The sequence below is a fragment of the Colias croceus genome, chromosome 12 (assembly GCF_905220415.1).
Source record: "Colias croceus chromosome 12, ilColCroc2.1".
NCBI lineage: Eukaryota > Metazoa > Arthropoda > Insecta > Lepidoptera > Pieridae > Colias > Colias croceus.
The window spans coordinates 4,539,676-4,564,187 of record NC_059548.1 but is presented as its reverse complement, the minus strand read 5'-3'; the positions used below and the strand labels follow the sequence as shown (position 1 = coordinate 4,564,187).

At 31.6% G+C, this 24,512-nt stretch overlaps 1 protein-coding gene across 3 annotated transcripts in view; it reads right to left on the bottom strand.

The window, feature by feature from the left end:
* Window positions 1-1,227: 1,227 nt before the first annotated feature.
* LOC123696165 overlaps window positions 1,228-24,512 on the bottom strand; it is a 71,272-nt gene continuing 47,987 nt past the window's right edge. For 2 of the 3 annotated variants that reach the window (XM_045642219.1, XM_045642220.1), the window contains exons 5-10: window positions 21,313-21,404; window positions 20,965-21,102; window positions 20,143-20,220; window positions 19,929-19,949; window positions 3,541-3,728; window positions 1,228-3,345 (exon numbers count right to left, since the gene is read on the bottom strand). In XM_045642219.1, the coding sequence (XP_045498175.1) occupies window positions 3,132-3,345; window positions 3,541-3,728; window positions 19,929-19,949; window positions 20,143-20,220; window positions 20,965-21,102; window positions 21,313-21,404 (731 nt within the window). In that variant the 3' untranslated portion in view covers window positions 1,228-3,131. The remainder of the gene's footprint in view (window positions 3,346-3,540; window positions 3,729-19,928; window positions 19,950-20,142; window positions 20,221-20,964; window positions 21,103-21,312; window positions 21,405-24,512) is intronic. The other variant, XM_045642221.1, reaches the window with a different exon arrangement.

The following is a 24,512-nucleotide window of genomic DNA, read 5'->3' as shown; positions in this document are numbered from 1 at the left end:
ATACAGACAGACAGACAGACAGACAAAAATTTTTTTAATCACATATTTGGGTTTGGTATCGATCCAGTAACATCCCCTGGTATTTATTTTTTCAATATTTTCAATGTACAGAATTGACCCTTCTACAGATTTATTATATGTATAGATTAAAATATCCATAAACCATTTAACTGCAAAACTTTACACGTAACATCTTTTATTCATACAAAACGTCCATATTCTGAGCAATATTGTATTCACCAAAACCACACTGTAATATTGACTCGGTTTACCATACGATATCGAAAATGAGTTGTATTATAGGAACATTCCGTTATGACCGACTTTATTTCCGAACAGGAAATTTGTGGTCTGTCCATTCTATAGGCGGTTGGACGTCGTCATTTGCACGTAGATTAGTAAAATATGAAGATGATAATCGCCTTTTGATCGAATAAAATAGCTTCATGGAAATATTTTTATCTTTTTAATATGAATTTAGGTTTGTAACATATATTTCAATTAATAAAGAATGCTGAATTGGTAGAGCCCGTAGAGCCATTCTCGAGTTTTACGCTTAGCAACATTTGGTATTTCATTTTTTTTATTCATGTCTGAAGTAAAATGAATAATATTCTTTATTTAATATAATATTTACTTTCTAATGTTAATTTTAACGTGCACATTAAATAATTATGTACGTTGATTGCTCTATTTCATTATTTCTTTCTCATACCTACTATCTTACACAAACCAAACACTGTCTAACTCATTTTCATTTCATTATAATACTTTTATACCGAAAAAAGCTACAATATATTTTCACAATAACCGTCCCCAATTACTCATACTACGTAGTAGCTGTTCACACATTCGTCACAATAGAAAACATTTCGAATCGAAGGCTGAAAAACAATCAATACCGATAAACTATTAACGGACTAATAAAACATACGTACAGGAAAGCCTATTGGCTACAAATAGTCGAACAAATACGTTAAAAGGCCAAACTTGAATGTTTAACTATGTTATAATGGAAAACTCTTTCTGCCGTTTCAAATTTTAACGATTACAACGTTTTACGAATATTTGTATGTAGAGGTTGTTTGTTGTATGTAGGGCTTACATTTATTTATTGATATATGTCTTAAATTTTAATTTCTGGTATGTGCCAAACTAAAGAGATCAATGTAGTGTAAAAGTTTTACATATTATTATAGGGATTAGGGAGTAAATAAAATGCAATAATAATTTTCGAATATTTTATTTCATCGTGATAGTAAATAGACGTCGTATGTAAATAATAATATTACAATTAATTTCGAATTAGGTATTTTACAATAGCTATGAGCATAAGTGTAGATATGTACACTAGATACCTATAGATACGAAATAAACGCACAATCTATGTTGTAAAAGCTACGTACACTCTTTTCTTAACCTAAAATAAATGTATGGAGTTGTTAATTATAACAGACATCCTCAAAGATCTTTAGTAAGTACCAAAATTAAGGTAAGTACTTACATTATACCAATCCAGTCAAATATTAGAAACCCTCACATTTATGACACGGAGATAGTAATGTTAAGATTGGCACAAGATAACATCTACTATACATCGAGAAATCTAGTTGTATATTAATTGATTAAATAAACGATACATTAATATATTGTTACAATAGAGTTTATTACAATTTAGGTTTCCAATTTGTAGCCTACATAAGACACACTTTATACACATTACGCCAATATAAACCAAACTATGATCTAAAAGTAAAAAATATTATAGTTAGAGCTTTAAACAAAACATAATATCTATTGCTAAGTTTACTACAGACATATACAAACTATATATATTTATAGATAAATATAATAGCCACACTAAAAATGCCATTAGACCGAACTATTCACACGATTCTCCAATAATACGAGATATTCAATTAATTTTATGAATTCAAGATAAAAAGAAATCTAGAATATTAAATAGTACCAGATAATAAAAGTCCAGTAAATAAAAAAGACGTCTCAACACAACTTCTAAATTGAAGTGATCGAAACAAAGGAAGTATGACTGAAGTATAAATGTGCAAGTACACGAATTACTAAATTCGCGTTGTCTAAAAATAGTGGAGGGAATAATAAGTCTTAAATTTAAAAAGTGGTACCTATTGTTTAATATATTATCAGGTAAATTTCGTTCCATTTTGGTTAAACGTTACCTTTCCTACCCATCCATCTGGTCCCTAAACACCAGTACCGATTCATTGATTTGAAATATTTATAATTATGCTACTTAAAATTATACATACAGTATTGTTAGAGCCATAGTCTCACCTTCAGAGAAGTATACTACAAGACTTTAATTGACTTTATAATAATTTATTCCAAATGGATATTTACTTATGCTTCTCGCTAGAAAAAAGGATATTTCGATGGTTATTTCCTAACGCCTGTAAACCTTACGATCTAAAACACCTTGTGTGCAGATAATACATAATACATTGGACCAAAGTTCAACCTTCAAATCATCAATCCTATTCTACTAAGGTATATGACTTTATATTGATAGACAGATAAATTCTTAAAGACGAGTGATATAATCTTGGATTACAGCATATAAAATATCTTATCTAATGTCTAAGTAATCAAATTAAATGCATATAATATTTCTAAATTGGTAAAAAACCCTACACAGCAAATTCAAATTATACACATTAAGTAATAAAATTATGTTTTAATTTTACAAGAATGACGATATTTATTAGTGGCACTGTGAAATATTTATTAAATGAATTTATTGTGCACTTCTTACATCCTAATAAAGTGAATTTAAAACTTTGATTATCCATTCTTATAATCTAAATTGTATGTAGAGTAATAAAAGTTACAGATACTTGAAAAAACACACTGCTTAACTATGGTCCCGTAGCAAGACACACATTTTAGTCCACAAGCGAAAGTTCATTTTGCAAACAAAATGTTCTAGAACACCGTTCAAATATTAATAAGAAACCACTGCATAGTCTTATATAGCCGTCGTTCAGTGCCATGACGATGTCCTATTCAAACGGAATAGGGCTTTGTGCGGGACTAGGCCATGTCGGCCTCATTTTCTCCAGCACATATTTAAGCTGGAAGTTTGTTTGGAAATGCTACAGATACTCATCTATCTGATCGTAGTCTTCATCTGGAGGGGACGGGCCTGACACTGACAGAATAGGTAGGCCAAAATGCTTTACGGTTTCAACACTACCGCTGTCGTCCGACTTTCCTTCTTCGCTTATCGTTTCTTCTCTAGGTGCTTTCGCTTTGCACAGTCTTTCTGATGAATCACTCATACTTGTAAGAGGTATATTGTCGGCAGATCTATAACAAAGTAAATTATGTGATTATTTAAACATTTCGCCCTAAAATTAAAATTAAGAGGAAGCTTATACTAGATATATTTCATCATCAGAGGTGCTTTCTAAAAATCATTAATTGCTTTATTTTCAAAGCAACAATCTAGAGTCTAGACCACGTATTAATACATAATATAGGTAGTTTTATTATAACATATACCTTGCTTTCCTACACAGCTTCGATTGCGAGCCGTGTCGGCGCAGAAACTCGCCGGGATCAAAGGCGCCAAAGCCGGATGGTTCCGCGGAAAAGAAGATGGCGGAATTCACACGTGGCCGGTTGCAGCGCGCCAACAGACGCTCTTCACACTCCAGGCTTTGTGTGTGCGTGTGTGACCACCGCATGTGCTAGGGAGAGAAAGGAATGAGATGAGAATGACGTCACAAGACTATGGAACTATTTTTACGTTAGTTTAATGTTTGCGTCAAATCAAGTGAGTGAACTAATACAATATTTAGCATTTCTATTCTCTTAACGACTCACATTGCTTTAATTGTTACAGAGTTAATACGTTTTTTTAACTACAAAGATTAAGCCATAAGGTATATTTTTTTGTATATGTGTATAAATAATACATTCAAAAATGCTTGAATTTATGGAACAATGAGTTTTGTGTGATTTTCAAAATAAAATACGTGTTCAGTTTTCAATACAAACTGATATATAACACCAAATTATCTACATAAAAGAATGACTTACTGACTTACGGATTTTCATAATATGATAATGTTTGAACCATGAAGATGGTAGTGCACATTTATGAGGATGCAATAAAACCCAAACCAGTGACTTCAGATTCTGTGTAAACAAACATTGTGCAAAAATCGTATTAGCCAAATAAAGCCAAACTTTGTTATAATTATCTTGTAATATACACAATATAGTCGAATGAATATTATTGTTCCTTAAGCTTTCGTAAATAAGCCTTGGGTTAGATAGAATTGTTCACACAATATATAAGTTTGGAACAAGTTGCAAAATTATCACCAAAACTTTACAATATGGCGGTCATGCATCGTTAACATCGTAATCGTTAAGGATTTAAGTTTGTGTCTTATGCGCTATAAATTTTATTTATAGTTTAAGCACTTAGGGAGTATTTCTTATATTTAAGATATTTTTAAAAGTAAATTCAACGTTGTCCAACATACAAATATACTGAAAATATATTATTTTTCTTGACGTAAATAAAGCTAGATATTTTAAAACAGAGAAATGTATAGAATTTATTAGGTACTTAGTTTTTAATTTACCTATGTTCTTAGTGTTTAGAAGATATTACAAGCTATGATATAACTCAGCTGTATTACGAATTCAATTTCCTTCACATTAAGATATAATTTACAATACAAGTTTGAATCAACACGTTTAATAATTGAAATAATTACGCTCGACAGATGTTTTAAGGTCTTTGTAATCACACGACATTTGATGAATAAATTATTAGTATATTTGGCTTCGTACCTTCGTACTACGCAGTCAAATGATAGGAAAACAACCTCCAAATTTAATCTTGAATAATACCTATTGTTTGAAGGTAATTGAAATACGAAATTACTCAAATAAATGAAATGGCTGGATTAATGATTAATTAAGACAATTTTGGCAATTTGGATTTCATTCATATCCTGTATTGGAAACAATAATATTATTTTGTCGCAAAAATGATTGAGGGTTAATGAAGTAAATAAAAATACAGGTGTTATTGACAGATATTTTCTTCTTCTTCCTGTGTTAATAATTATAGTAAACTTTATTAAATTTACCTACAATCTACATACCCTCATGAAAATTGACTTTAATTTTACATGCATTAAATATTTATACAAGGAATTTACTTTGAGTAAATAAGGATAAGTAGTCATAAAAATTGTGCCCAAACAGGACATGTGTACATTTACTAATCTCAGCTGAAAACTCCTAATATCCAACGTTTTATGGCTAATATTAGACCTTGGACGGTGCTATTAGCCAAATAGGCTAGGCTTTGACCCATAGAACATTAAATTCACATATAATCCACTAACAGCTGTCTACAAATTACAACATGACGTAATATTTCATTTACAAATAGTTTTATATGGAAAACGTTGATGAAGGTGACATTCTACAATTATTTAAAAGTTATATAACGTTTTATTTTATGCTACAGAAGTTATGAGCTTTATTTTTCACGTCTGTTACTAAAACTGCTACTATTTTTTATAGATACAATTTAAAGCTGATATCCAATATTAGACAATTTTTAAAGTCGTATTGTGCAACAAGGAAGTGTTCAAACTAGCTTTAATCTCTTTAAATTGCGTCATAAATACTTAGAAAAAACTAACGAAGGTCTTGCATGTAAATTTAATTTACTGCGACAAAAGTATGATACATAGCGCTAAATGCATTTTCCACTTAACGCTAACTACGATGCATAATTACGTTTTGCACGCCACACTTTTAACATACCTACTTTTAAAAGTCAGCGATTAATTTTAAACCATCTGTGTAGTCAATAAAGTTTTCTATTTGCTCATACGGATCGGAATTCGGAACTAATAGTTATTCCAAATTGAACTGTGGTTTCTTTTTTTAATATTATGCTTTTCTATAATTAACCCTTTTCGTTCTGTTTTAATACGGATATATGAATGAAAATTATTTATAACCACTCTCAAAAACAAAGAAATATACTTTAATTATACTTTCTGTGAGATCATTGGTAACAAAAGAAAAACATGGATTTCACGATTGTTAATGGATTGAAGGTAATAATCGACGACATAAAAGAAATAGATTGAATCAATTCATTATAGTCTCATGGTCGGTAATCATAGGTATACGTCTGATAAAGTTAAAAAACTTTCCAATGAGACTTACAAAATATGTTCCTATAACACCTTACCACAACACATAAAAGTAAATATCGCATTTAAAACGTGCCAAAAAGTTCGATGTGCTACAAAACTTCCATTAGTGAGTATCATAAATAACAATCACAGTTCCAAACTTTCAAAGGTGCGTGCCGGAGATCACGCGATGCCGCGTCTCAGTCTATCAACCGCAGATACAACCCTGTGCAAAAAACGTGTTTGAGCGTGCGTGATAGCATTGGCACAGTCACTAGTAAGCGAGTTTGAGCTTACTTGGTGATCGCAACCGGCGCACCGGCATTTGCAGAGGGGACAAGCCCGCGGCCTAGCGCGGGCAGGGCTCCGCTAGCTGCCCTGGTTATGGTCATCGGGCGCCGCGTGTAGCAGTGCAAACTGGCAGCCGCAGTCGCGCGCGCTCCGACGAGGGTATTGGAAGCAACGGTCCAGGAGACAGCACACGTCCTGCGCACCACACCACTTGAGCAACGCATTAATTTAGAATCTGCACCAATTTTTTTGAACAGCCGCGTTTGCACTGCATTATTTTTATTCAGATAACGATGGTGATTTATGATTGATGTGATCTGGTTGCGTCAATGTACGATATATGAGTTTTATGAGCGTAATGGATAAGTGACCCAATAATAATAAGTGCCTGATAATTTGGATCATCTGGATAGTAAATCAGACCTTCCATCGGTATATCAATTTGGTTTAGATAGCCCGTGTGTCATAACAGTAAATATCAAAATACGGGACGTAAATTTATGTGTTTGTTTTGTTTTGTATTTTAGTAACTGAAATACGAATCTGAAATCTGTCAGATTTTGATCAAATTAATGTCCCTGCAATTCCATAATAATTTACAATTTATTAATCAAATCTTTTATGAACCTGAGAAATGTGATGACCTTAACAATGACTAAGATGATGACGTGTATGTTTATCATGAAAAACGATAAATATAGGATCGTTGAAAATTACGGTGTTTATCTACCTAATTTAGAGCTTAGAGTACACTTCCAAACCAATAGACAGGTTTCTTATCCTACTATAATAGCCTCAATTAATTGCTTAATCTTATTTATATATTTTAATCCAGTCACGACGGATTAAGTATGGGTACGTACCTACCTAATTAACGACTTATAAAAATCTGCACACGATAATAACAAAGATCGATACCATAATAAAAAATAACTTCAAAATAACTATAGCAGTAATAATAAAAATTTTCAAATTATTATATAAACTAGCTAACATATTCAAAGCTGTAATAATACATCAATAAAATATATATTGACGTCAGAAGTACCTGAGTTAATCACAATGTATAATAATCACATTTTATCTAATACTATAGATAACAGCCACTTATGGCATGACATGTCGCTAAAAGCTTTTCGATATTACAATTTCCTATAGTTGACAGTTTATACGTACAAACTAACGAAACTTAATAATTATATAGACATGATAAATAAAGACAAGCGACTAAAAGGTAAGCCTAAGTAAGCCCTTGTTATCCGGGACTACGAAATTCTCAATTGAATAAATCCATACTTAGAGACTGTACTGTACCTATAATATTATAGTACTATAGTATGGTATCAGGTTAAGTGTTTACGTATAGTTTTTTTGTATGTTACTATTTTTAATGATTTTCGATCATTATTTTTCCGTCATTATTCCAGTCGTTATTTTTAATGAGCCAACTTCATTTTCGCGCATAACGTTATAGAAATAGTAAAAAGCTTATTTATTATTCCACGTGTAATGAAGTACACTTGCACATCACTAAATTAAGAATGTCGTCGTTCTTACAACTTATAAGCATCCCAAAGTAGCAAACATACTTTCTATTATAGTATCAATAAATATTTAACCAATAAAATAAATCGCTAACATCACAAAGACGCAATACTCAATACCATATTACTTAATATTAAATCAACATTAACAGCAAAGTAAACAATGGATATATCGAGCGAAATGTTCATAATTTCGGTAAAGCCTTGATTGAAAATACTACAAATGAATATGTGATGCTTAACTATAGATTACACTGATAATGAATGGATGGCGTGTGGATGCACATACACGTAATCATTTAATAATTTACTCATATTTTAGTTATAGATGTGCCTACATACTCGATTCTTATATACATAAAGTATTTGTTCTATATGTATCTCTTCACATGGGCAGAACTGGACAAAATTTAAATGAAACCAATCGGTAAAACCTTTCTAAAGAAAAAGAATCATCAAAATAGGTATACCCAGTCGAATGTTTTGAGGTAACAAACAAAAATACAGTTGACTTTAGAACCTCCTTTTTTGAAGTCGTTTGAAAAGTATAACGAATAAGAATAGTATAACGTAATTTTAGAGGATTGAATAAGTTACAATTTAATCAACGAAAGGAAATTTACCATAAAAAATTGCGAATGGAGAGATAACTCTGTTCATTAGAACGCTAAATTAGATTTATCGTTCCAACCCTCGCGACATGAGAAATGTTTTAGTTTTTTACATTCGTTTGTATGGATTTTAAAAGTTACTTATAAAAATAAAGAAACAAATTTTTCCGCTCATTAAGCTTATTTTTACGTTCCTTTTAATAAATAAATTAAATAAAAAAGATGTCTAGATTATGTACTCATAATCATCTAATATTTATAAAATTAGCCAACTTCTACCTTCCATATTAAATGTTTTAAGCGAGATCCATTTTAAACGTAAAAGTTAAAATAGCAACGAGTGAATAAAGGAAGTAATCTGTCTATTATATTTAATGAACGTAAATGAGAGCTCAAGCAGAGGAACAATTTTTGGTAAGATATTATGTTACTTTATTAGAGGAAATGCGTCTGTACGTTATGACTTATGATAGAGAAAATGTTATTATGTTGTTACACTTCATAGAAAGTGTGCTCGCGTTTTAAGGTAGGTTTGAATGTATTGAAAATGTGCAATTATCATCAACCAACGTTAAATTAATCTTGATAATAGAATATAATTACATACAATCAATATTAAAGACAAATGCTAATCGAATACCGATTATATGTCTTAGTTAAAATTTATCCGTCCAATAAAGTATTACACGAAAATTTTAAAATGTTACCTGTAACTGTCATTTACGGACGATTAGAATACATTTTTGAAATGGTAGTTTAATACGTTATTCGATGAATAAGTTTTAACCAAGGATTGAAAAATCAGCCCTTAATATCGTAATGTATGCGCCTTTAGTATAAAAATCATAACATTAGTTGACATTTTGTTGGTTAAAGGTACAAGTCCGAGATGGGCCGCAGACCGCAAACTGCAACAGCAAACTGCAAGCGACACCACTTGTTTCTATGAACATCTATGAAATTGATTCTAAGCGCGGCGACACTGCTGCCTGCAGACGCAACGCGCAGCGATTCATAGATGTTCATAGAAACAAGTGTTGTCGCTTGCAGTTTGCTGTTGCAGTTTGCGGTCTGCGGCCCGTCTCGGACTTGTACCTTGAAGCTGCTCTATGAAACAGGATTACCTGTCATTTAACGTAAAGATTACCTACTAAAGGTTAGAAAAGCCTTGTAAATTAGTTAATTTTATTGTGGAGCAGCAATAAAATAAATTTAAGAAAATATTTTTAGCTGTCTATTGAAATAACAGTCACGCAATAAAAGGTACCGACGTACTTCATCACAAAAAAGTTCTTCGTATAATTCCTTCGAACTTTAATTTGCAATGTTATTTGTTATCCACAGACGAACAAATACATGGGGATTTGAATTGTAAGTTAATAAGAATACAATTTTTTATAAATAGCAGTTTATGTCGTTATCGTAATCATAATAGTCTAAAAACCCGGGTTGGTATCTAGTTAACTTTTAAGACGCACGAAACTTACTTAAAAATTAGGTTTTTCCATAAGAATCTATCTTCCTTCATGTACTGTAAACAACAATGAAATTTCCAAGACTAGTGCACTAGCAACACAATTGAATTTAAAAAATATTTATCTTTCACTTCCCCTTAACAATACACGTTGTATTACGTTGCAAGAGAATTAACAGACCATCTATAGCGTCTCCCTCAGCCAGACCGTTGATAATAATCTTGATAGTGAAAGCCTGAGACATAATCTAGTTAGCTTGACATAATCAAAGAGACGCAGTCCGATTGAATCTTGTGATAATCGAGGTAAAATGATTACATGATAATGGAGCGTGCAACCAACTTATCTTGAGCGGGAAAAATGTTTCCTGATTATATTATGGGTTGGTGGCGTTATATTACGAGTAAGTTTAGAAGTGACAAAGACAATTAAACAAAACAGTTATGTAGCAAGAGTAAGAGTAAAACCAAATCCAAAATAAATCAGATAGATATGAAAAAACTACTGAAATTATGACTGAAATGAACTTAATAATAAGCCATATTTATCTTCATATGATTGTTTTCTTTGTAAACGCTATAATAACCGTGTGGTCATGGCTTCGACCTTTATATATAGAGCCAAAGAAAAACGTAGGATTTTAAAAGCAAATTTATCTCAGAAATCGCAGTTAACCTGTAACAGGTGCTTTTTTCAAGTAAAAAGCTCGGTCTGCAAAAAAGGTTGAACACCTACTTGACATGAAATTGATCAGTGAAATGATATGAAATTATAATATTATATCTATTCTGTATACCTATTACCTATGTGAATGTATAACTAATATTGATATTTAACTTCTCATAATCATGTTGACTTTAAACTCGCTCTACCTCTAAACTATAATTTGATGTTAGAAAGCAAATTATTCCTACGGATTTAATATACATAAGGACGAACGTTGGAATAATGGTTATAGATTGAAATGAATAAAATGTAAGAAATCATAAGTTTCAGAATCGTATTTTTATTAAGCTCAGTTTGTAAAAAAATATATACTTACTAGTTTACCGCCCGCGGCTTCGCCCGCTTTCTCTAAAACGATTTGACATTTAAAGTACCTATCCTATCTCTCAAGTTGGATCGAACTGCACATGGTGTGCGAATTTTATTGTGGTTTAGAAGTCCATTGAGGACAAACATTGTGTCACAGATTTATATATATTAAGATTTCTATTCGATTATATTTGATTAGGCGATTCATTTGAATTCCACGATAATTATTGTGGATGTAGAATAGAGTGGAAGAAATTTTAAGATATTATCTAGTATTTATTTTATAGCTTGAATGTATTATGACTATGCCTACAGATTATAATAAATCAGCTTTATAAAAGGTAAAAGCTTGTGCCAACCCACGCTCTTGAAAATACATTTTTTCATAGCTATTCCTTAAAGTTCTATGTGATCTTAACTTTCATAGATTATTTATATAGACAAATAGCAAACAAATGAATTATAGTGTACTTTGTATTTAACAATTCAGAACGACTTATACCATCTTATAGTATTCCTGTCTTTGACGTTAGATTTTTAACATAAAATATTACGGAATATTCAAAAGCCTTTATACTTCAATAATACATAAAATTTCAACATTCCGTTTTGTTTGTTGTGTAGTTTTCATTCTCAATAAAACGTTGTTCAAATATTATTTTAAAAGCGAGTGCTTTGCTGATATCATGAAACCCATTATCTGTATTACACAATATTTATTTAATAGAAAATATAACGTGTTTTTGTAACTTCAAGTACACAAAAGTTAATGATATCATTGTATAATTAAGATATTAAGGTTAGTCATTTCAAATATTAAATAACACTGAAATACGTTAATAATATGTTATCCGTAGACTTTATGTTTCAATGCATGGTTGAAATTAACTTTTATCAACAACCTTGTGAAAGTGTATTTATAAAAATAGATATTACAGATAGAAGAATGATAAAACCGTGTAGCGGGAGGTAAAAAGTAGTTTTTAGGTCAATTGATGTCACGCCTGATTACTAATCGAGACCATAAAAAAACTTATAAAACCGTCATCTTATTGGATGGAAATGGGGACAAATTAGCACTAAACATAGTTCATAGTATCACTACATATACTTTTATTATAAAGCTGAAGAATTTGTTTATTTGAACGCGTGAATATCAGGAATTACTGGTTCGATTTGAAAAATTATTGCGGTGTTAGATAGCCCATTCATCGAGGAAGGCTATAGGCTATTATATGGTCACGCTAAGAGCAATTAGCGGAGCAATGCGGATGAAACCGCGGGGCACAGCTAGTACAAACATAGCAAAACAGATTTACAGCTTATAACTTTACTTGAATATTTCAAAACCGACCCTCTTCGTGCCATCACTCGCTCGCGACTTCATTTTTATTTCACGTTTTATTTTCACTTTTTTACTTTTTTTTCTTTTGGTATAGGTAGTATAATGTTACATATTCTAAAACCTTACTTAGACACCCTTTTACGCTAAAAATGTCTAACTCAACGGAGACTATCGGACTTTATATTTGTATAAAAAATACCCAAAAATGTAGTGTATAAAGGTTTTTATGTATAAATTATCAACACAACATTAATATGTAAGCTCTATTATAGTGTTCGACGTCACGTGATCTAAACATCTGTTAATTGCTTGCAAAATGATGAGTCAATTTGCATCTCATTTGATGAGAGAGTACGTGTTTTGAATTTTATTATATACTAGCTGTGCCCCGCGATTTTACCCACAGTGCTCCGCTCCTGTCGGTCTTAGCGTGATGATATAATATAGCTTATAGCCTTCCTCGATAAATGGGCTATCTAATACCGAAATAATTTTTAACCCTTAATAGGGCAAAGGCCAATTGGTTACCACCTCAGTTTATTGACCATAAACCAAGGATCGTTTTATGCATGATTTCATAAATTCATCTTTTGGAAGGTGTAAATAGCGTATAAACTTTAATTAGACCTGGCAATAACGTAACTGAAAAAGTTTACAAACTACCAACAATTAAAAAAAAAAGTATCGAAAAAATTTGAAAATTGGAGGTATGTGGTTGCGTTAGTTATAATTTTGTTCTAATAAGATTCCGGTAAGTGGTTTTGTGATATTTGGTAGCATTATTGAATATGTTTAGCTGCATGACTGTTATAGTAATTTTTGAAATGAAGTTTGTACTATTCAGAAAATCATTGTAAACTCGGTGGTAAAACTTATACCATTGCCTGGTTACACCGACATAATATAGTATTTGGTGGTTATATAGTTACCATTACCCTTCTCGCAATTGCTATTTCAGAAAATGTCGAATACTAACATCAAGAAAAAGAAGCTTTCGGACACTGCAATCGAGAGAATTTTAGAAGGAAATCTCTCCGATATTGAAAGCAGTGACGAAAGTATCTCGGAAGAACCACTTTGGGGCACTAACAAAATTGGTCAGATAAGATTCCAAGGCATAGCATACCAAAGTGCTAACTGTAAATATACGCGTGTGGCTCGGAGTCTAATAGATGGATTCACATGCAAAAAAAGAACAACAAGTATTATTTTCAAGAATAAACAAGGTGGGAATTTCGGAGTACCCGCTGAAATCAGACGCTCTTCTGTACCACACTACCCAGAAAACCAGGAAAAATTTACTAGATGTCGATTATGTAGCACGAAAAGCATTCAAAAACGATCGTGAATTATTTGTTACATCTGCAAAGTAGCTTTATGTGCTACAGCATGCTTCAAAAGCTTTCATATTGCTCCAGAAGAAGAAGAAGCTAGGGACTGTAGCAGCTCTAGTTCTTGTACCTTGACGGGCTAAGGTCAAATAATTACCACCCAATTTTCGCGTACTTATGATTATATATTCTTAGATTTTCTTGAATACGATTAAAATAGGTCCTAATATACGAATAAATAATAACACAAAAGTTGTTTTTTTAATATTTTTTACCTCTGCCCTATTAAGGGTTAAAATAGGACCAGTAGTTTCTGAGATTAGCGCGTTCAAAGAAACATACTCTTAGGTAAACTTTATAATATTAGTACCTATAGATAACTGACTTGATACTATAGAACTAGTAGAATAAGTTTATTCCCTACTGGATAAACCCCTGTACATACAAACTAAATTTCACTATATTTTCTAATATAAATGCAAAGAGATAAAATGTAAACATCTTCGAATATTTCACTTTACATTGCCAATCCTTCACAACTACGAAACAGATGCGAAGAAATGAAATAAACCGAAATATTGGGTTAAAAGATAAAAAAAATATTTGGGTCTTAGTCAATACGCTGTAATAAAACATTCGCAGGCATGTTTAGGTGAAATCCTTTGGAAAATTTACGAAGTCCAACAAAAAATACGATACCATAAAATCCTCACTAATGGGTGTTGGGAACACGCTTGAATAGGCTTTCAGGTGGTAAAACGTACGTGTTTCTTTGATATAATATTATTGCTTTGTAACTCAGCTTAATAACGAGCTTGTTTTTTGAACTCAGTAAATTTGATACCTTTTTATAACAACAGAATTTAATATCAATATACGATGGAAATACAACGATAATAATGTCGATTTTGTTGTATCGTGTGTGATATATTGTAATTTACATTGAACATTCAACAATTAGCAACTAAGTATATTCTGTATCGATTCACTGTCAAAGGCGAAAGTCGTATATGACAAAGTTGGTCTATTAGAACATGCTCGCGCTCGGAATAACTAAAGCTGTCGATCTCTTGTAGGAATTTCCTTCAAAGTGACGGATCTCCCGTTCCATCCGACTTAACACACGTATAACTACTGCATAACTGTGTACCTATGTATCTTTGAAGTGATCACTCTTCTTATTCATTAAAATATTCAGATTTAAACAATTATCTCTATTTAGAGGATACTCTCCTTCTGAAAACTTATATGCCGATATGAACTTACCTACCACGTTTTATTTACTACATTATTTAAATTAAATCTTTTTTCAACTTTTAAAAAGCTATTATAGATTATTATATTTCATACAAAATGTGTGAATGAAAACAAATTAAATCGCGACTCTATCTTTCCAGTTTTTAAATTAAATGATTATTGTCAATAGACTGTCTTGCTCTCGTATAAAAATCTCTCTCTCTCGTTTCATTAAATACGCGCTTGCAATAACATTGATAGTCTTTAAGATTACAAGCAAGATAACATGATGCCATTTAGATAAATGTCATAGTTCGATCCGCTGGCCATATCCAATCAATGCTTTTCACTGCGGGCGAAATTGGGCCAATTTCGTTTCTAGTATCGTGACGATTGACATCGAGGGACGAATGAAACGAATGGAATTCTTTGTTAAACACAGTTATTCCCGGTTCATATAAACGGGCTATAGTATACATATGAAATCACATACCATAGTATAAAACAAAGTCGCTTTACGCCGTTTGTATAAAATAATAAATTTCACAATAGATTTTGATAGAGTTTTTTTAATAGATATAGTCATCAAAGAGGAAGGTTTAAGTAAATAATGTTAATCAAAGCAAGCGAAGCTGCGGGTGGAAAGCTAGTTATTAATAATACGAAAGTTTAATGAGTAGGTACGAGTTAAGATGCAAATAGTCGATACAAATAGAAGTGCTTTTTGTCGTAGCTCATGGTTGATAGGGAGGATCTAACTAAAGAATTGAAAAGTTTTCATATTAGAACCGATTATACTTTCCTACTATTCAACATTATTCTCGAACTTTTAATAGCCAATCAGGGGCCGTATTATGGGTCAATTTACGCCGTGAATTGACTGGAAAATTTATATAATACCATAATTAACCGTGGCTGGTTATTACGAGCATAGTATTATGAATTTGCCAGTCAGTTTAATTCACGGCGTAATCTGTCTGGAAATAAGACGGCTCCTGCTCAAGAAAATTTATTATTTTATTTTCATCACTTGACATCAATTTCATATAATGTTAGTGTCTGAAATTTTTCGCTACTATGAATATTAATTACTATCCTCAATAACCGCTCTTAAAAATAAGTCTTTTATATTGCTTACATTCTAAAATGCAATCCTTATGCGTATATTTTCTATGTAAGAAAGTCCTATCACCTACCCATAAAGGTAAGCGTCATTAATCAGAATAAGAGACTTTTAGACAGTCACCTTTTTAATTAAATCTCCTATAGTAAAAGCCCTTTTATAAAGCTTTATATTTGAGTGAAATGCCATAAATTACGACTACAAATTGATTTAGATAGACCATTATTTTTCTCATCATAGTTAATTTCGTTTATATGATCAGCTCAATTTATTTTTACCGTTTCATAGCTTAATGCTAAACTACATAGATTTATTATATATTCTACTATAACAGATGTTTCATGAGATGATGCATGTACATAAGAATGTGTTATTGTTTTAAAATTTGAATTAATAAGGAAAGCAGTCTGTGGAGCATGAAAAATGAGTTTTGTATGTTGAGGACAGATTATCTATTCATTATGTACTATGAAACTGATGAAAATCAAACAGTGAACTGTTGCTAAAAGGTCTAACGCAAATAGGATAAAAACATTATGAATGTCAAATTCACTTTGGGAAGACCTTAAAAATACAGTTTGTTTTATGATTTAATGTGTACTGTGATGTGTACATTAATTTAAATATGAAATGATGAAACTTGAAATTGACAGAAACGAGTTCAGTTGTTTTACATAATAGGTCCAAAGAAAATCACATCAGATCCCCACGTGACTAGAGTATAAAACTACGGGATACACTAACAATTTGAACTTAACACAATTTTTATATTTTAGTATTCATTGTACGCATCAGAGTGGTTACCGTGAAAATGGATTTTCGTTTTATGTTTTCGATCTCTGTTTTAGTGCCCCATAAGATTATGTAGAATATTGCCAGTTAACGTTCATTGCTTTTCATACGGACAGTTACTTTGAATCTGCTTTATGTATAGCCGTAAAGTGCATAAAAATAAGTGTTCGAGTCACATAAATTTAACAGCTTCGAACTTTATGGGGGCGTACTCTTTACGAAAAATCTCGTTTGAATTAACTGATTCGTAATATGTTAGTTTCTTATGTGTATTCTAAAATACTCATGACATAGAGCACAATTTGAGAAGTGATTTTGAAGTAATTTAAATTTTGAATTATTGAAGTGAAACTTCTTTATCGGGGTTGGAAAAAAATTTAGTGTAACATTTTTTCGTTACGCGTGACATTTTTCCGTTTCGCGCCATCTTTTTCTTATCCCTACCACGCGTGATTCGACGTATTTCTGTAAAGTTGCATATTATATCAATTTTTTTTAAAGTAAGGTCATAAAGAAGCTTCACTTCTTACGTGTGTAAACTAGTACACGCACACATTTTTATTATTAAGTTTATACTTACGTACATAAATAAGAACGGAATAAAGAGCTTATGAGAATAAAAATCAAGGCTATATTATTGCAATTAGAATAAACAAAAGGTACTTACTAGATATTATGAAAATGAGTCAGTTACTTCTTATCTCTATCAAATTTCAAAATACAGTTTATATAAAGACTAGTTTTCCACCCGTGGTTTCGCCCGCGCAGTCAAATAAAAACCCGCATAGTTCCCGTTCCCGTGGGATTTCCGGGATAAAACCTATCCTATGTCCCGGGGTAAAAAGTAGCCTATGTCCTTTCTCGGGTATCAAAATATCTCTATACCACATTTCATTCAAATTGGTTCGGTAGTTAAGGCGTGATTGAGATAGACAGACAGAGTTACTTTCACATTTATAATATTAGTATGGGTTTTAGGCAATAAGTAAAAACACGAATTTACTCTTGAAACGCTAAACATATAATTGGAAAATTTATGCACATTTTGATGAATTCCACGGATTTGAAGTTCTAAAGTTTTAAATATCATTATTTTGATTATTTGCATTTTAACATGTAAATGAAAAGTATTCGTCGAAAATTCTGAGAAATTCTCAGAATTTATTTCGTATCATATAATGAAGAAAATTATTAATGAACGCCCGTAACTTCCTTTGCGTTAAATGATAATTATTATTCATGATTAAAGTGTATTTTCTCCTATATTGCATAGTCATATTATAAAAGGTAAGGCAATTTATAGCGAATTCAAAAATTAGCTTTACCAAATACGCAAAAATTTTAAAACGATCTACCTACTAAAGAAGTGTGTGAGTTTTTGAACGTTCTTCTATAAACGAGGATATGTTTTGGCCTATAAACAAAAGTACATTATCTATCTCTACTTTCGATATTGAAATTAAACAATTATAAAAATTGTATACACAAGCCAATTCAAAGTATACCAATCCAAACATAGCATATTTGTTAATGAAACAGCATATTTGTTTAACAACACAAACTGTTGGCAACCTCTTAAAAGTTTTATAGATAGATTAATTACCGAAAAATGGGATTCACGTGACAAATTCCAATAATTAATGATCAGACATTGGCAGCCTTTGAGAACTTCTAACTACCAACTTGAAGTAACTTATAATTAATGGAGTCATCGATTTTGCCGTTCATTAGCAAGTTTTATTTCACTTGATTATAATATGTGTGTGAAAATATGAGAACACAACTTTAAAGATCAAAGCTAAATTGTAATCCTATTAAATTTCATATAAATTTATGTCGTAAAAGGGTTGGTAAAATAACAACATAATTTTGTCAATTTCAGATTAATTGGATTCTATTTCAATTAAAACAGTATGTCTGTTTTTGACATTTGTTGATCACGCATTAATGGAACTAATTTGAAACTAGTAAAGTTAAATCTCAAAAAGTCGATAAACCGTTTTAAAGTGAAAACCGAATTTAACTTCGTTTTAGGTACTTAAAATATTATGTGTATCTATTATTTTCTATTATTAATAATAGAATGAAATCAAAACTTTTATATCACTTAACAATACATTTTGGAACGTAGCAATAATGTCTTCAGTTCAAATATATACGGCAAACAATAAAACCATCATCCGTACGTTGAAACGTATTAAGTTTTACTGCCCTAGAACAACTTTGTGGTAGTGCAATATGGTATGAAATAAAATGCGGTTAAGAGCTCACTTTATCACGACGTTAAAATGCTGACACAGGGCTCTTAGGAGTGCAATTGAAGATCATGTATTATGTCTCGTAAAACTTAGTGGTAACATTCTGTTTTAATAGCTCCTCATTTCGTTAATAAAATTTAATTTGTAAATATTAATTTAAAATTCAACAAAACAACACACCGTATCCGGAATAAACCACACCTATTTATTAAAATAACAGCGCATTTATTAAACGGGCTCAACCACAAACAGACCTGTGAAATTAATTTCAGGTGGTCAGTTCACGAGAATTCGTTCCTACTGTAGATTAAAGACCGATAACTGCACGAACAAAGGTCAGATAAACACGAGGCAAACATCTCTACAATACCGGCTATTGTTTGGTTAATAGCGAAAACGAAAACAGTTCTAAATATACAATCGTGAGCTGCAGGATTTTCATGACCTTCATAACATAGCAGTGCTGCAATGCGGTTAGCTGGAATCACGCTAGCTTTGTCTTACACTGCAATCTGAGAGTCACTGCCTTGGAACGTCACGACGGTAAAAGAAAAGGAAATACATAATTCGACTGACGGTTGTTTAAATGTTTGTGACAGGTACTATCTAGACTAAAGCGAGTGAATAATGAGCATGTTTTATTTGGTGATAAGCAATTGTAAAATATCTTACATCTGTATGATTCCTAAGCTCCTAACGCATAGAAAGAAAAAAAGATAGCTTAGTAATCTTAAAATACAGAACGAGGAACGAGCAAGTTTAGTGGAAGAATAAGCTGTTATCACTAAAATAGCACTTAAGATTAAAGGAATAAAATAGATTGATTTAAAATATAATAATATAGATAAAAATGAAATCACTGATGTGAATACGATGGTGCATTTACCGAACAGGCAGATGTAGCCGAATGAGCTCCACACGTGCCGCCTGCAGTAGCCGCAGCCAAAGCACTGCTTCCTGGTACCTATTTAAAGAAATCATAGCATCAACATAAACATTCCTTGAAAATGTAACTAATCATTGAAGTATCGAATATCAACTAATTCAATATGGAATTACTAATCTCATGTAGTTTGTTGAACATACACTACATTCGTAGACTACAAATATTGTCTACATCGAATTACATGTTATGGATATAGCAAATGTAAATATTGAGCCTACGATTATAATGGAATGTTAGTTCGAGCAGGAAATCTAAATTTAAGCCGTGGAAGGGCCTAATAGATATTTACGTACCTACATAGTTTTATAGATTAGTCATACTACATCTAAGGCTAGATAACAATGTTAGTTCCAGGTCTATTAGTTCATTCAATACGTTACAAGAAGAAAATTATTTGTCGCTAAAGATCAAGTATTTCATACATGTTATTGTATTTGTTATTGGATTGAAGGCGTTAAGGGATGAACAACGGAGAGAGGCAAAGCAATTTTGAAAAATAAACACACACCATATCTTTATCCTATGGCGTAGAATTGGAAGAACATTCTTGAACCTGTCAAAACGTTAGGACTATGGAATATGTTATCTGTAATTCCTTCGCTGCATGTTTTAAGAATTTTATTTAATTTGTAAACAAATTTAAGCAAACTATGGCTATTTGCTTGAGCTAGAATCTAAATGGGATTATATTTAAGATTTCTGTATAACATTTAATTCACAATGAGCTTAAACATTTATCTATATATTAAGACTACGGCGTACCTTCAACTGTTCTTGTTTGTAGTCTGGCTGGTACGGGAGTAGCATTCGTATTTTTCCCCAGCGATTGAAGAAAAGTGTAATAGCGCCAATCCATATGATTAGCACTAATACTACTAACCCGATCTCCACGCCTCTGATCTAAATTCAAATGAATATTCACATTAATTCAATCCGTTATATCATTTTTCGCTATCACACCCTTTCACGCTCCAGAAATCTTACCGTAATTAATCCAACCCCATTAAATTGCAAATCGTGACATGCAAATTAAATCTTTTACTGAAATATTAGCGTAGAATTTTTTTCTAGTGTAGACTGTTTTGTGTATAAAAATCAGGGTATATTTACCGTAGGGAATGTGGGCGATGGTTCGGGTGGAGACACGGAGGAGCGGGGTAGCTCGAGCCCCCCGTCCTGCTGAGGCGACGTACGCGGGGGCTCTGTACAGACACGATATCGGCATTAGTTGCTAATGCTCCACTATTTTCTTAGTAATTGTGACAATTTTGCAAGGTGTCGAATTGAAGCGGTCGGAACATTGCCACGTGGCAATTCGTGTGATATTTATTATAGCGTACGTTATCATAAGGGTCGTAGTGACATGATGATAATATTAATGCTGCACTATCTATAAAATGTTTGTCGTGATATGAATAATTTGTTTTTGAACTATCTATACACTGGACTTTTGCATTACCCAGACTTTTAAAATAATAAACCGTCAAGCGCATTATGTGAATATGTAGGTAAGTATTATATTAACATTAAAAAACTTTTACACACAAATATAATAATATACAGTAGATTAAGTAAATTTGTACGAAATTAGCTTTTACTTTACCTCATGCTATTTTAGTTTGAGTTTAAATGGACTAAGAATGAATATTTAATTTTCCGTAACGTAGACCGTAGATATTAATTTCACAAAATTCCTAATTTATATATAGGATATAAAAATGTATATTTCAGATAATTTTGTCCCAACTTAATACATTCGATATACTTATCGTGTTGATGTTTTACATTTTTTAAATGATGTCGTCATGTAACCATGTACGTTTAGGAAACATGTTGCAAATAATTACTATGTTAATATTATCGACATTTTGCGAGTTGTAATGTGCGAAATGGAATAGTGTCACATTGTTATTAGTATGTAAATTACTCTCATGATAGTATTTGTGTTCAATTACTCGTAACGTTTAGATATAACTCAATAATTCCCTTATGCATTTAGTTGCAAATCAAGGAAACTACAACGAGACTAAAATGATCTAGAGTATCCTTTCTACATAAAAACGTAGTAATCTATATCTATATAATAATAAAGGTGTTGCTAAGCTAAGCTAGTTTTAAGGTTTTTTTAAGGAGGTTCTTTTGGAGTGAAAACCCAAAAGGGAGTAATAGGGCAAAACAATTTCGTTTGGGCCAACAAAATTTTAATAGATTAAGATAAAAACTAGTTTTCCGATATAATTATATCTACAAAAAGAACCAAGACCATAGAAATCTAAATAGTTTGGAAAATCCAAAAGTGCACGCCTCATAATCTCATCCTTTACAATAAAATTGATTATTTATAAAGAGTACGTGACTATAAATATAAAAATGAAATAAAATAAAACATTTGGAAAAGTAAAGAAAGCGGTACCGTAATAATTGAGCTATTTTTCTTGTGGCCCCACCTAGATGTGAAACTGCGCAGGTTTAAGGGACTGACTACCAACTTATTTTTTTAAACCTTGGCTTATAGTATAAAGAATCGAGTTTATAATGGTGAATTTTGAGTACACTATAAAAAAAAAAAAGTCGATATTTTTTTTGTTTATTTAATAACAATTAAACCACATCGAATCAGACCCTGAAAAATGAAAGGGTTCTATTCCTGAGCATACTCAAGCGTAAGAGAGACTCGAAAAAGACTCGATTAGTAAAGTATTTCGGTCGCTATCGTGTTAACAAGAAAAAGGATCCGCACATACAGACACACGGACGTCCAAGACAGAACTTTTTTAAACTGTTTTTTAACTAGTTTAAATAACAAAAATGACATCAAAAATATCATGAACGTTAAAAATAGTGTTTTTTCTTAATATGTGTGTGTATGTATTATCTTACAAGTGCAATGTATGATACATAAAGACATTTTAAGTTTGAAAAATCAGATGTTTTGCGCGAAGTGACAGTAGTACCCACCTCAACGCTTCGCTTATGAGGCGTGCAATAATATTATTTAGAGTTGTATAAGTACGAACAACCAAGACTTTCACTCTTTTGATAGAATACCGTTATTAAGTTATTTCCTTGAATTAATTTTGAGATGCAAGATCAATTTTATAAATTCCTAAACAACAATAGCGGGAAAGCTCAAGAATGCAATTTAAGTGCGGTATTAATGACTTTAGTAATAGCATCGTTGTTGCTAATGGGCGTATATTAAGGGACTTACCGATACTCACAGACTGTAAGAGATAAAACATTGTTACTGTACTAGGTACCTATTATGTGGATTGTGGATATTTAGGTACTTCGTTTATATAACAAGAATTAATCCATATATACCTATTTAAAACCAAGTCTGCATTTTTCTGATTTATTCGAAACCCTAATAACACAAAGTTATTTATATATATTCATATTTATATATTATATTCACCGTTAAAAATCCTATTTTCGTGTACCCACTATCACTCTCACGACTGAGATGTTTAGGCATTCAGGCATGCCAATGGAATATACATACATACTACATACGTCATACATACGCTCTTAAAACATAACCCTCCTGTTGTTGCCATCGGGTAAAAACTGTATTAATTTAATGGATCATAATATAATGAAATATTTAATTAATAACTGAAAATTATATTCAGTTCAGTTGTTTTACGAATATTTAACGTTCCACAAATTAAATTTTGCTTTAATAAATTTATTTGTACGCTTTAACAGGAAACGTTACAAATTGAATTATAAATACATTTGCTAGCAATTTTGTTTTTAGGATTGCGTACCGAAAGGGTAAAAAAACTCTATTACTGAGAATTCGTTGTCTGTCTGTTTGTATCCAAGCTGTATCTCATAAAGCGTGATAGCTAGAAAGCTGAAATTTTCACAAATGATGTAAGTAATTCTGTTGCCGCTTTAACAACAAATAATTAAAAATAATATAATTATAATATTAAGGGGGTCCCCATAGTACGGAACCCTTCGTGCGCGAGTCTGACTCTTGGTCGGTTTTATTAATCTTTTTAGTCACTTTGAGCATTACGAACGGACGAGGCGAAGTCAACCCATTTAAATATAAACAACAAAATAAAATTTAATTTAAAAATTTCCCCGTCAACCGTATTCGAGGAAAGAGCGCTAATTAGCGAGTACTTTCTGTGGCCAGACACAATCACAACTTTGTAATATTAAATTACGTACGTTTTTGTTTATAAAATGCGAATCACTTTTATCCTATTTTTATTTAACTATTCTACAAGTAGTCGTAAGTGAGTATTCTGTGATAATGTAAATTGGATCAAATCAAACATTTGTTAGAAATA